Source organism: Peromyscus californicus, unplaced genomic scaffold (assembly GCF_007827085.1).
Source record: "Peromyscus californicus insignis strain IS unplaced genomic scaffold, ASM782708v3 Scaffold_19__1_contigs__length_69161282, whole genome shotgun sequence".
Classification (NCBI taxonomy): Eukaryota; Metazoa; Chordata; class Mammalia; order Rodentia; family Cricetidae; genus Peromyscus; species Peromyscus californicus.
The window spans coordinates 7,304,881-7,320,224 of NW_026294491.1; the positions used below are offsets into that span (position 1 = coordinate 7,304,881).

Below are 15,344 nucleotides of genomic sequence, written 5' to 3' on the forward strand. Positions count from 1 at the left end.
ATTGAGCTTCAAAGCCCTATAGGTAGGTAAAAATAAACCAATTCTTAGAAAGGGGGAGAGGGGGAGGGTGGAGTTATTTCAAGCCCCTCCTCTCTCCAGTTGAGATTAGTGTCTAAGACTGTGAAGTCATCTCTAGATCACACTCACAGGTAAGGAAGGTGTCACCAGGTACTGACAATAAAACCGACACTCTCTGAAGACTGACAGAGAAAGGCTGCATAAACATGTCAGAGACTGAGTCACAATTTAAACCAAGCTACACAGTGACAAAAGCTGAGGCACTGGGCTAAACCCATTACCCTGTGTTTTTCTTTTATGTTCCTAATCATTTGGGACATAGCACTTGAGACAGCCATTTACACCAATGAATTATTTGGACACAAAACAGCTCTCTGCCCACAAGAAAGAATCTCGTTACCCAGTTCTGTCACTAAGTCATCTCTTACCCTCCCTTTACTAACTTCCTGGAATATATGGTCCCCCTGCCTCCACAACCCTTCCCAACAACCGTCATTGTTAACAACGACTTCCCAAAGGCTCCCGTCTTGCTTTGACTCTCCCTATTAACCCACTATTTCCAGGCCTGCTTTCCACACTTTTCAATTCTGGCACTCCAACACACAAACTGCAAACAAAAAAGAAACCAGACAGAAGAAATTTTGGAAGATCATCTGCTTCGTGAGGCACAAGTCCTGCAGTCTGATCCCAGCCTAGGCGATTCACTTCACTTGGCAACTCTAGACAAGTTACCAAGGAAGAGCACACGGCTAAATGGGACCACCATCCAATCAACTTAAAGAAGCAGGTGTTCAGAGCTGCCTCCTATGTGTGAATCACCACACTAGACTCAGCCCCAGATGTTCAGCATCTGACAGGACAAGAGAACTTCCACTGACACTAAACACTTCCACAAACGTATCCCAGAGATGATACAGCAGTAAAAGGAACAAAGAGTTTTAAAAGGGTCATGTTACAACTGTCTTTATGTGATATGGGAGAGAGACTTAAATTGTAATCTAGAAACAAGTAAAATTTTCATCCAGCCATATATATTTTTAAAATCTTGATCTGCCAGGTGCTAGAAGACAAAAAGGGACACAACTATATCTTTAAAGAACTCAATCTAATGAGTGTCTAGACAAGCAAACCAACAATTATATCACAGTTGCAAAATCCCCAGTCCAGTGACTAGAAAACACACACACACACACACCCCAACAATTTACCTCAGGAGTCTTAGGAACATATTGACTTTTACTCAATAAAATAATCCTGAGGCCAGAATCTATGATCCAGCTCTCTGCTATAAACATGCAGAAACAAGAAATTACTGTTCTCTTTCCCACAATCTAAAACATGAGATAAACAAAACGTAGTATAACTTAGCCTTATTAGAAAAAGCACTGACTGGCAAGACAGAAGCCTCTCTAGAGCTAAGATACAACTAAATGTTAAGGGAATGGAACAGAGCCAGTTTAGATATCCTAAGAAAAAAAGTAATATCATTAAAAAGTTCATTTCCTTTCCCTACGTATAAATGCTTATTATATCTGCATAAAACTAAGTGAACTACCTTCTAAAAAGACCAAGCCTTATCACTGAGTAAAAACATCTTCTGGATCACCCCCTTGAAAACGGGGTGGAGTCTGCAATTTTGTAAAGCTTCGGAGTAGGCATCTGAGGGAAGAATCTTCCAGCAACCCACGTCCATGAACTCACAGCAGCACCAGGGCTGAGACAGGCCCTCTCTGCATTCCCGATTAGTTTTAAACAGACACACGCCCAGAAAAGAACACAGTCGCACAATCCCCCAGCAGCCCCCAAACCAGCAGAGCTAGCTTCAAAACCATCAGCCTAAGAACAGTTCTGTGCTGTCAGACCTCGTTTACCAACCAGAGAAATGTGCTAAAATAATATCCGAATGTCTGGATAGTTCTTAGAAAATAATCTCTAAGGATCTGCAAGGAATGTATTGTGCTTCCTCAGTATTTTTATTATTAATTTTATTATCTAAATACTATAAAAGTCAGGATAATATTTTGCTATTTAGCCATTACTCAATGATTTTATGATTGCCAAACACTTTCATAACCTATTCCTTGAGCTCTGCCTGAAATTCTCCAAAATGAAGAATTTAACACTGATGAGCAATAATCACAGTAAACATATCATTCCAGAACTGAGTGCCTCAACTATTCCTTCCTTAAGGAATCTCCCAGATTACCAGAGTCCATGGCTTACACATGGACTGACCAGTTAATCAATTCCAAGAAACCAGTAACTGTATGAAGTGCCAGATACACCTAACTCCTACTTCCATGTTCCAACTCATCTTCAGCAAATTCAGTTCAAGGGCCCTATCAGCCAATCATAGGAAGAAGGGGAGGGACTTATATAGGAGGGTACCAAATGAGGATTTGGGCAGTGAAAAATTCAACACTCATCTTGTTATGACACCTTTCACCCTCTTACTCCACCTAAGGCTGACCTTCAACTAGCCCCTCTAGTTACTTCCTAGACCTCTGCGGTTTGTTCTCCACAGCTACACCATTCTGTTTCCTCTACTGCCTTTTACCTCAATTCATAAACCAAATCACTAACACATTGTAAGTATTATCCATTCAAATCTAACAGCTTGATTCCCTTTAGACTCTTCACAAACTCACACAATTTATATCTAAAGTCGTCTCAGTTCTCATTCACCTTGACCATCTGGCATCGTGAGATGCCATGGACTGCCTCTCCACAGAGCACCCCTCCCCTCTCATTAGCCTCCGCCGTCTACCTACCTCTCTAATTTCCTCTCCACCTATAGGTCTTCCTCTGGCCTATAGGTCTTCTCCAAGTCTTGGACTTGGATTGTTTCTGACTCCTTTCTCTATACTCTTACCCAGCTTGAACTCTCTTTGTCACTGACTGACTGCTCCCTGAACACCAGTAACATGCTTCCACGTCCTATTAGCTTTGGCTCCTGAATTCATCCACCAAGCATTCACTTGCTATATGCTCATCAGTTTGTTGAATAGTCAACATTAAAGATCAATAAATAAGACCCACAAAAAAAACCACTGTCTTTCAAACCCAAAGGTAAGTAAAGGAAACTGTTTCCAAGAACATGGTGAACGTGACGGTTCCCACAATGACTATGGAGATGAGAGGAACCACATCAATACTGACAGCAATAGTTTCCTGGACTGAGTTCCCAGGCTGTATTTACACAAATTATTCCAATTAATCCTCATAACAATACTGAGGTAGAAAACTAAAACTCAATTTATTGCCAGATCATATAGCTAATGACTAATTCAGGACTTAAAATTAAATTTATCTGGCTGAGGAACTCAGGAGATAGCTCAGTCTATAGAGTGTTTACCAAGCCAACAGTGAGGACCTAAATCATTTCCCAGAGCCTACATAAAAAGTTGAGTAAGTATAAGGGCACACAATTGTAAATCCCAGCACTGGAGAAATTGACAGGTGAATCCCTGGGGTCTGCCACCCAGCCATTCAGCCTAATCAGTGTGCTCCAGGACCCAACAAAAGACCTTGTCTCAGAATCAAGCTGGATGACTCTATGGAATACTGCCTAAGGCTCACCTCTGGCCTCCACATGCTGTGCACACATATGCATGTGCACCCACAAAATGTGTGAGGCCAAAGAACTACTATGTCAACTGAAAAGAAATCTAGATCTGATCACTCAGGAAATAAGTCGAGGCTAAGGACATCTATTAAGGGCCCACTCGCATTTCAAGAATGTCTCAAACCAGTCAAGAAAGGTATCACTCCAGGAAATGGCGAGCCTCGCCAGAAATGACACATATCCAGAAGCCCTCAAGCAGAATAACCCAAAACCAAGGTCAGCATCTCTCGGCAGAAACACTGTGTAACTGAGGACATGAAATGTGCTGAGGTTTAACTGGCACTGTTTACTACCCTAAGCTAATGAGGCCTCGAAATTTCTGGCTTCTTAGATTTAGAAAACCATGGCAAACTTACCTTCACCTTAATGCTCAATTTTAAACCCTCCCATCACCAAGCTCTTCTTGGAACCCTGTCTATACCTGTTACTTTCCACCTCTCTGCCATCACCTGCTCTGTCAGTTGAGCAGATCAAATTCCCTCCTCACTCGTCTTCCCGAATCCAGTTTAAACTCTCCCAAACCATCTAGGAGAGCACCACCATGTAGTGCAGGCCACTCCCAAATAAGCTTCTCATTGTAGAGAAAGTGATGTGAATCAACTTCCAAAGACCTCCACGATCTGTTTGAACTGGCATGTGCAGCCACTGGATCACACAGCAGTGTACTATGCCTTCTGTTGTATCCAGCTCTTTAGCCCTGGCCTCTCAGACACACAGCCCTATTAATCTCAGCCATCTTCCCAACTGGCGCTCACCCAATCCTAACGCCACTCCAACCAAACATGAGTTTCATGCCCGCTCCTCAATCATTCTAAGCCACCTTTTCCTGAAGTTACAGTGTTACCTACTTCACCACTGTTGTGTTTAGTTTGTCACAGGCCTTCTCTCCTCCACGATGAAACTGGGAGAGTCAAAAGTAGAGGCTGTTCTCGGCACTTCTGCTGCACACTTTAATGGTTAAAGGCACCGCCTTACAGAGGCAAGCTACGTCCAATTCTCAGTGCATCAGCCTCTGTGTGACTTTGGGCAAGTTACCTAACTCTCTGTGTTTCATTTTCTTCATTTGTAAAACAACTAGTTAAAAATAGGCTGTATCTCCTCAATGGAATGTGAGAACTGAATGGTTATGTAGAGCCCAGTCCTGACACAGAATACATCTGATAATTGCTAACTGCTATTATTTCATTTGCAAGAAAAATCAGAATACTGTTATTAACATCAGCCATTGTGACCATTACTTAGAATCTCTATGCGTGGTACCTAAAGAATTAGGTAAACAGCACACATGCAGGACTTGTTTGTTACAGAAAGGAGGGAAAAGTCTTAGCTTAACAAGCAACTTTTCCAGAACATGTCTACTGACATTCTGAGGAGCAGGTGGAAAATGTGTGACTGTGTAACTGATGACATGAAATGTGCTGAGGTTTAACTGGCACTGTTTACTACCCTAAGCTAAGCTAAGAAACAGCTGTGCTGGGCTGACAATAGCTCATCCTGTTGGGAAGAATGACAGGGAAAAGACATCCACAGGAAGCAGAGCTATGTCCTCTTGGCCCCGGTACATGCCATGCATACCTGCACCACAGTTCTACAGCTGGAGTTCTGCAGTTAGGACTGGCTAAGATGCCAACGAAAGTGCTAAGGGAGAAGGGGAAATAGGTACTTACTGAGCATGCCTCTGTAGTTGAGGTCCATATCTCGGCTCTCTGACCGCACCTTAATGGCATCTAGAATAGCATCTGGAGACAACAGTCCTGAAGGTCTCACAACGTTCAGAAGCTCAGTAAGGCTCATTAGAGGTAAACGCACAGCCTGCATGATTTCAGCATGATTCTCCTTCGCATTGTGCTTACACCAGTTTAACAAGGCTAAGAAAATATCTTTCTCAGGAGCAGCAAACGAATCTCTTAAAACGATGTTCAGAAGTGCTGTCTGCAAAGGATAAAAAGGGAGCATAAAAGTCAGCACGGAACACAACCATATGCATAACCAGTCAGCAGAACTTAACCAGACCACAGGTAGTATTTCTTTCCTTGTGTTTTGGCCTTCCCATCTATTCCCTTCTCCCCTTCTGGCTATGTGAATAAGCAGCAGTAGTGAGTCAAGTGTTTCAGCTCATGCTTGTTAATACCAGCATTTAGAAGGCTGAGGCAGAGGGATTACTGTGGGTCTGAGGTCAGCCTGGGCTACATAGTGAGTTCAAGGACAACACGGGTTACTTTAAAAAGAAAAAAAGAGTAGCATCTTTCCTATTCAGGCTTTTTGTACCACCATATAAAGCAATTAGTCTTTCCCTACACAGCTCTACCCATGTTTTGCTGTTTTAAAGAGATTTCCTTGACTAATGTTTAAAGTTATAATACAGAGTGAATAATTTTCCATGTGTTATTTTGCTTGTGTTTGTAGCACTCCTCTGCTCCACTGCCCTCCTCTTGCTGGTGCCCTGTCTCTGCCCCCTGCTTCTGCTTTCACATCCTATGTCTTCCATTACCCCACACACACACCTTTTTTCCTACCCGTTCTCTTTAATTATTATTAATTTTTATTCATGTGCATTGGTGTTTTGCTTGCACGTATGTCTGTGTGAAGGTGTCAGATCCACTGAAACGAGTTACAGACAGTTGTGAGCTGCCACATAGGTTCTGGGAATTGAACCTGGGTCCTCTGGAAGAGCAGCCAGTGCTCTTAACCGATCAGCCATCTCTCCAGCTCACATTCTCTTCGTTCTTATGATCTTCTTCCCTTTTCATAGTTCCCTTTCTAGTTTCATGGCCTACACCTACTATGTTGGTTGCCTTGTGTCAACTTGACACAAGCTAGAGTCATCTGGGAAGAGGGACTCCAATTGAGAAAATGTCCCCGTAAGACTGGCCTGTGAACGAGTCTGTGGGGCATTGTCCTGATTAATGACTGATGTGGAAGGACCCAGCACACTGAAAGCAGTGCCACCCCTGTGCAGATGGGTTGTGGGTTGTACAAGAAAGCAAGCTGAGCAAGCCTTGGGGAACAAGCCAGCAGGCATCACTCCTCCAGGGCCTCTGCTTTGGTTTCTGCCTCCAGCTTCCTTCTCTGACTTCCCTCAGTGATGAAGTATGAGCTAAGAGTTGTAAGCTGAAATAAACCTTTTCCTCCCCAAGTTGCTTTTGGTCGTGGTGTTTTATTAAAGCAATAGAAGCCAAATTAAGAAACCTGACCCCTTACATATTGCATATTTATACACATATACATGTAATGTAGAGTCCGTTATGAGAGCAACAGGTGAAATTTGTCTTTCGGAGTACGGCTTGTTTCAACTCATGTAATGATTTTTCAGTTCTTCCATTTTGCTGCAACTGTCATTATTTCACTTTTCTTTCCAGCTGAACAAAGTTCCATTGTATTTATATACCATGTCATCTATTTGGCTGCTGATGGACCTCTAGATTGGTGCCTTTTTTCAGCTCCTGCAAACAGTGCAGTAATAAACCTGTATCTGCAAGTATCTCTAGTATGTTGACTTAAAGTCCTTAGGGTATATATGCAGGAGCAGAATAGTTTGTAGCCATCCTCTTATGAAATAGCAAGAACAAAGATGACAAACTGTACGTGTGCATATGTGTGTGCACGTGCATGCATGTGTGTATTCTTCTACAAGGTGTACATTTGTAAGTCAGTAAGATAAGCCTAGAATTAAAAATTCAAAACCTTTAGTTTTACAGTATTGCTGCACTATCATGGTTTTGGTCTTTGGCTCTCTGGACTGACCTCCATAAACACTGATGCAGCCTTGAAAGTCCCTTGCTCACAGAAGTTAAGTAGGATAATAAAAAACAAACAAACACACAAAACCCATCAGTTCATTCAAATCAAGATGCATAGCTCTTTAAAGGAACACACACACACACACACACACACACACACAAATACTGAGAGAGACAGAGAGTCACCGCTCTAAGTCCAATGGCAGATTTAAGTGACAGTTTTACAGTGGTAAACTGTAGACCAGCAAGAGGAGGATCACCAGCAGTTGCTTAAGAGGCATCCACTGGCACTTCAGATTTCCTTTATGAATTTTCCCTCTGTGCTACTGACTCTATCCCAGCCCTAAAGACTTTTCCCTTTTGCCAAAATAGAATTCTTAGTTATATTCTACATCAGAGAAATACAAAACCAAAAAGCAGTATGCAATACAACAAAAAAAATCTTATTTGACTGTCATATTAAAACCAACTGCCCACCAGACCAGTCTCTTTTGCACACAAAACTAAATGGAACCAAGAGCCTTAAAGATCAGAGCCTTAGAAGTCAGTGGCAAGTGCTAGACCAGATGACTTCTTTGAGAGCAAGGACCTTTATCTTTGATTCTTAGACCACTGTGGTGTGGTCACTGTGTAAGTACAAATGAAATAATGCATGCCGAGAAATCAAGGGCAGACCAAAACACACCTTGGAAAGGGAGAGGAAGCCTTCACTGGCGAGCACCTCCTGAGCATTTCTGTCCATGAACATGCAGCACATACAAGTTAGCTTGGGAAGTGAGTAGAGACTGGCAACATCAAAAGTCATACAGACGTTCTGAATATTAAGTATGGTGCAGAGATATTCAGAGGTAGAATCCTCTAGCTCTGGAAATCCATATTTATGAGCCAGGCTCAGAAAATCCAGCAGCACCTCCTCCTTCTCATCTGTCAGTGTCGCCCGCCCCGTGTAGATGTATTTGAGTAGCATTGTGAATGCTTCTGCAGTGGTGTCTTGGAGAGGGATTTCTGCTTCAGGCTGAGACTCTCGCATCCCACCATACAGTAATGCTCTGCACACCAGAGAAGAAACATAGTTGGAAAACCTCAAATATGATTTGCTACAAAATACCTGTAATAATGATTATCAATACTATACAGACATAAATTTGCTTAATGACACCAAGATCCAGGTGGAGAACACAAGTGATTGTAAATGGTTCTTTAAAAGAAACAAGAGGCGCTGGGCGGTGGTGGTGGCAGCGCACGCCTTTAATCCCAGCACTCAGGAGGCAGAGCCAGGCGGATCTCTGTGAGTTCGAGGCCAGCCTAGGCTACCAAGTGAGTTCCAGGAAAGGTGCAAAGCTACACAGAGAAACCCTGTCTCAAAAAACCAAAATAAATAAATAAAAGAAACAGGAGGAATAATTTAAAAAACCATTTTGAATTGATATCATAAACATCTAAGCTAAATGAGATACCCTGAGAACGCAGGATCACATAGAAAATTGGAAGTCCTCATTTGAGAGGGACAAAGAACTTAGCATAAAGATGTCAGAGGTCCACAGGCAGCCGAAAAGTAAACCCTACAGGAAAATGATGAGCTAAACACTAATGGGAGCCTCTGACAGCTGCACAATGAGAAAACACGCTCTGCCCTGCAGTGTTTTAAGGGACTATGTAAATGGCCCTCTCTTTTTGCAAAGAAATTTAGTAATATACCTATTCAGATTTGAAATGTACATACCCTTCAGCTCAGTAATTGTTCTTTTAAGACCCAACTAGAGAAAAACATAACTCATTAACGACATATAGGAATGAATACTGGAACGCTGGGGAAAACCAAAATGTCAAGATGAACATGGTTGAAACATTGTAACATACATACTCTATGACACCATTAGGAAGATCAATAGAGATCAATGGATACTATCTAGGAGAGGTCTGCGTTCATGTGAAGGGGGTCTGATGCTTACTGTGAGAAGTCTCCTCTTGTACAGCTAGCATGCCCTTGCCAGGGAACAGATAAGCTCTGGTGACAAGACTTAGTCAGGACTCCCCCCCCAACTGCTGCCAGTCAACTTTGCTTTGTACAAGAATAGTGTTATCAATGAGAATCTAAGAAAGCTTTGGTGGTGGCGTGGATTTAAGTCCAAGTGAGTCACAAAATTCTACAAAGGTTCAATATCCACAGAAGCAAAAAGGTCAATGAGTGAAAGAAATGTATTCCATTAGCTCAATACCATCTTCAAGTTTCTAAAAATGTTTGGATTTCTTTTAAAGAATATACTGATCACATGACATACATTCACATACAGTTTTTTTCCAATTGCTTCTTAAGGAGAGTAAAATATACAGTGTTCAGAAATAGTAAACATAAAGCCAGAAAGTTCTATTATTAAGAAAGAGTCTTTAAAAAGCATTTTCATAGGACTAACTGGACTAAATGCAAGAAAAGAAAAAGGAAAGGCATGCTGAGGACAGGAACCATGAACAATGGCCCAACTAAGGCCCAATGCGATGAAAACTGACCCTTGGGAAGGTGACAGTCTCTTGCTGATTTCTAAGCTTCTGGTTTCATGTCTAGTATTTTATTTAAAGGATGGGAAGTTGTGAAAATGCCTGTAAGTTAACTATGGTAGTTCTTAGCCAAAGAATTTATTTTATTTAAAGGATGGGAAGTCATGAAAACGCCTGTAAGTTAACTATGGTAGTTCTTAGCCAAAGAACACAGGCTCCCAAGAAGCACAATGATGGTGAATGTGACTCCAAGGTGTGCCTGTTTTGCTGTCCCCATTAGCTCTCATTTCAAGGTCAGATGCAGCACTCACTGGAGGACAAATGAATTTTCTCTAAGCCACCAGGCATCTCAACTTCTCCAAGTAAAACTGTGACTCTAAGCCGGGCGGTGGTGGCGCACGCCTTTAATCCCAGCACTCGGGAGGCAGAGCCAGGCGGATCTCTGTGAGTTCGAGGCCAGCCTGGTCTCCAAAGCGAGTTCCAGGAAAGGCGCAAAGCTACACAGAGAAACCCTGTCTCGAAAAACCAAAAAAAAAAAAAAAAAACTGTGACTCTATGTACCAGCTTTATCATTATAAACAGACAAAGTTTTGTAATGTCCAAGATAAACAATCACATAGGCAATAAAGTCACTGGTGATTTCCTTTTAGCCAATATTAGGTGAAATGTAATTAAGAGATTAGTAATTTTTATAACCTGAAAAATTAAAGATCTAAGAAATAGCTGTCTATAAGTGGCTTTACATTCATAAAATATGTATATGCATCTATATGTATATGTATATATAGAGAGACAGATATAAAATATATATACTTTTAGTTCTAATGTAACTCTGAAAGTCTCAGTCAATACTTGTTTTTTTTTTAGTGAGATTAGCACATATCTGGAGAGCTCTGTTAGGTTACCCACAGGTGTTAGCTATAGTAATCCACTACCAAGAAACACACATGCCATGTGCATTCCAGAAAGTTCACTCCCTATACAACAAGAAGCTATCAACCGGTAACTCAGGGTAAACCCATCCTTCATCTACTTGAGCAGAGGGTAAAAGCAACACACACAGCTAAAAGAGTTCATTGGAACGTCTGGCCCAGACAGCCTTTAGCCCCTTAATTCTAAATTGGCTCCTAAAGAAAAGGCAATTCTCAGAAAGTAACAAATACACAAAGATAAAGTTCTTTTAGACATTATACTAAAGGACTCCACTTGCTGTTACACTTAAGTTACATATTTTTCATAGAGAACACCAGTGCTTCCCACAGATGACTTAAATCTAAAAATAAATAAATAAAAATTTTTAAAAATACATTATATACTTACCGAAAATATTGGCACCTAGCTGCTAAAATTACCCTGTGGGCAGGAAAGCGCTTCTTTTCCACAACAAATGTGACATCACCATATTCTTCACCAATCAACAAGGCACCAATATGCTCAGACAGAATGTGCACATGATCAATTTCCCCCACTGCAGTAAAGGGGCGAAGAGGGTGGCTGTTACTCATCGTGTGGAATAGATGATAGTCACTGACCTGTCACACAAAGGAGGAACGTGGGTTAGTGAGGAAAAGGAGCATACACAGAAAACTGCGAGTCCTATCAGCCAACCAAACTTTACCCCAAAGTTCATCATCAATAATTTTTTTTCTTTATGAAACAGTCTTCAAATATGTCATCTAGGCCCACCTTAAAGTCAGTATAGATCAGGCTATCTTAGGGCCCACCATCCTCCTACCTCAGCCCAAAGTATCAAAGGTTTCCTTTTTATTTTTATTGTATTATTATTTTGTTTGTTTGTTTTGTTTTTTTGAGGCAGGATTTCTCTATGTAGCCCTGGAACTCGATCTGTAGACCAGGCTAGCCTTTAACTCACAGAGATCTGCCTGCTTCTAACTCGAGTGCTGGAATTAAAGATGTGCACCACCGCCATCCACATGGTTTCCTTTCTATTAACCTGCTTATTCTAAGAAACAACTCAAGCTGTTTTAATTAGCTCCACGACCTTCACTGCCTCATCACACTAGAAAAGCAAAAATGTCTGGATATTCACATACTAGCAGTGCTTGGAGCCATCACAATCTGGAAACACTGGCATCTGTGGTTCTAGACTCTTTCCTTGCCTCAGGGAAAGGCAAGGCAACCAGCAGAGTATGCCTGCATTGAGCATAGACTGATTTAGCAAGGCTGGATACAGCTACATCCAGCAAAGTCTTTCAAGTACAGATCTAGGAATAAATTACAGAGTAAATTTAATATCATTTCATATAAGAGTTTTTGGTCTGAAACCATCTTTAAATAATTGATAAAAAACAATCTTCTGTAGTCACAAAAGTGACTTACTTTATTAATAAAAATTTACAGGAGCATCACAGCCCTCTTCTAAAATGAGAATCCATCTGGCATAGTCTCTAGACTGCTACTTCTCAGCATGGAGAAGTGCCACATACTTCTAATACCAGCACACTCGAGAGGCCAAGGCAAGATTATGAGTTCAAGGCCAGCCTTAGCTACATAGTAAGCCTTCTATTTCCTACTGTGGCTCTAATGATGAGGTTGATGGCAAATACCAGAATATCACTGTATTTATTGGCACTTCCTTGCCTTTATGTGCAGTCTGTCTATAAAAATAAATGAAAATCAAGAGGCTGGAGTTTGAGTAACATATTCAAAAGGGAAGTTCAGACCTTAGAAAGCTAGAACTGCTTACAAATTTTTATTTGTAAGCATGCCTTTTTTGGATGTAATAACTCAGCAAATGTATGAGGGTCTTCACTAGCATTCAGATCCCAGGTGTAAGAGGTGCCTGGTGGCTCAGAAGTAGCCTCTATATTGCACAGAACCAGTGAAAGCAAGCCAAATATACACTCTTCACCAGACCTCTACCATCTTCAACAATGTGTTATAATCAACATTAAAGATTGAAGAGCTCTCATCTTCAAACTTCTATATGCAGATATTCGTTTTCATAGCAAGGTGTATGAAGTCTGTCTCATATTGTGACTGCAGGGAAACCTTCATGAACAACGTTCTTCAGCTGCTTGTTATCACATGACCAGCCCAAAAGAGAGACCACCAACAGCAAGAGTTATGATGAAAGAACATGGTGGATGACTGGTAGTATCCTTCCCTGTTGCCAAAGGGTGGTGGTTTGAATGAAAACGGCCCCATAGGTTCATATGCTTCAATAGTTGGTCCACAGTTGGTACTGTTTGGGAAGGATTGGCTGTGTCATTGTTGGAGGAGGCATAACCCTGGGGGCAGGCTTTGACGTTTCAAAAGACCCTCCATGCCCAATGTACCTGTCCCGACTACAGTCTGTAATGTGAGCGCTCAGCAAAACAAACCCCTTTTCCGCAACGGAAGCTTCCACTTCAGAGTCAAAACTCAACCATCTTCAGTCATTTGTATGTGAAACATCAAATTCAGCTTAATAGGACCAACTTAGAAGTGTTAGCAATAACAGGAAACGTGTGCTATGACAGTCTAATAAAGGAGTTGGGGTACTTTCTAGAAAGGTTCCATAGTAAATACTTTTGGCTTTGTGCACTATACAACATTGTCATACATTTTCACGTCTGCCTTAAGAACTTAAAAGCAGCCATAGGCAATAAGTAAATGAATGAACATGGCTGTGGTCTAATAAAGCTATTAAAAATGAATGGGTGCTGGGGGACTAGCTCATTACAAGCATGAGGGCTTGGGGTCGATCTCTGAAATATCCACGTTAAAAAGCAAAACATGGAGGCTGGAGAGATGACTCAGAGGTAAAGCGCATTGGCTGTTCTCCAGAGGACCCAGGTTCAATTCCCAGCACCCACATGGCAGCTCACCACTGTCTATAACTCCAGTTCCAGGTGTTCTGACACCTTCACACAGACACAACTGCAGGCACACTAATGCATATAAAAGTAAATAATTTTTTTTTAAAAAAGCAGCACATGATGGAACACAGATTGTAATCCCAGCACTGGAAACAGAGATAGTTGGGCCCCTGGGGCTCACTGGCCAGCCAGTCTAGTCTATTCAATGAGCTGCAGGCCACTGAGAGATGGTGCCAAAAGAGAAAGGGGGGGGGAGAGGGGGGGAGGGAAGAAAAGAAAAGGTAGTAGTGTTTAAGGATGGATTAAGACCCAAAATTGTCCTCTGACCTCTACAGACATAAACACAGATATAATACATTCATGTGTATGTGCTTGTGTACACACATACACACACATACACATACACACCACCACCACACCACATTCATATTTAAAGAGAAAAAAGACTTATTTGGCCAATGGGTCACAGTTTGCCAAGTGCTTGACTAACATGATCAAGAACTCTAGACAAAGGATCAGACAGGGCTGGAGACTTGTTTTCTTCTCAGCTTATGTCGACCACACTCTGAAAGCCACTAGATTCTGATGTCAAATCCCACTCGTCCCGACACTCTGCTACTCCAAACCAAAGAGACACTTTGCACTGACAGCAGGCACCGCATGTGCCTCCTGAATATGCCCTGGGCTAAAATCTCTTAGTATTTATCTAAGTCATGGCCAAGACTCAACCCACTGCTGGCTGACTGGCTGAACAATGACTGAGTTTCTTCAGTTAACTAGCTCAGTGGGATATTTACAATTCATCAATGGACAAATCATGAACATTAATTCTGGATATGTAAATATCTGCCTTAATGGGTTCACCAGATCTTCACTTCTCAATACATACAATTTCACTTTGCTAAATTTACATTTTAATTATGTTTTTCCATGTGGAAATATAAAGTGAATAGTGCTGGATACAGAAAACAGCCACTTAGTGTGGAATAAACACAATTTTTATTGGCATATAGAAATAATTTTAATTAGACCAGTGGTTCTCAACAAGCTTGCCATACACTGGAACCACACAGGAAGCTCAGAAAAATGAAAATAAAATGCTTGAGTCCCACCCTTCAGAGAGACTTATTTAATTAGTTTGGAATGGGACACAGGCACCTGCAGTCACCATACTAACGTGATCTGAATGAGCAGTGTGGAGAAGAACCACAGTTCGGATTGCTGTGGGCTCAGGTTATGGTTTGCTCGTAGAATCCCAGAATCAACAAGTGACAGACTGAGGAGGTGGCAATCAACCTTTAGGAGGTAAGCGGGCCCACTGCAAAGTCCGGAGGTCACTGAGGACAAAGGGATTAAGGCAGTCCTCAAGGGACGCTTTGGCAGTTTTCTCAAGAGTTGCAGCCATAGCAAGCTTGGGCCCACTAAGCCCTCCGGCTTCCTGTTTCAAGACATCTTTTCTTCCTCTACATGTATTCCCATCGTTGTAATACCATCTTACCAACAGGAGGACCTGGGTCAATGGCAGGACTATGCCCTTGAACTTCTAAAATTATAAGCTAAATGAACCTCTTTTCTTTATAAAAGTTAGCCTACTTCAGATATTTCATATACTTATACAAAGCTAATACAGTTTACATTCCCTAG

General features: G+C 41.6%; 1 protein-coding gene across 2 annotated transcripts in view; it reads right to left on the minus strand.

The window, feature by feature from the left end:
• The window catches only part of Btbd9 (BTB domain containing 9), a 369,270-nt gene that overhangs the window by 320,976 nt on the left and 32,950 nt on the right, over positions 1-15,344 (minus strand). For both annotated transcript variants that reach the window (XM_052744486.1, XM_052744488.1), the window contains exons 2-4: positions 11,200-11,411; positions 8,069-8,432; positions 5,311-5,575 (exon numbers count right to left, since the gene is read on the minus strand). In XM_052744486.1, coding sequence (XP_052600446.1) covers positions 5,311-5,575; positions 8,069-8,432; positions 11,200-11,384 — 814 coding nt within the window. In that variant the 5' untranslated portion in view covers positions 11,385-11,411. The remainder of the gene's footprint in view (positions 1-5,310; positions 5,576-8,068; positions 8,433-11,199; positions 11,412-15,344) is intronic.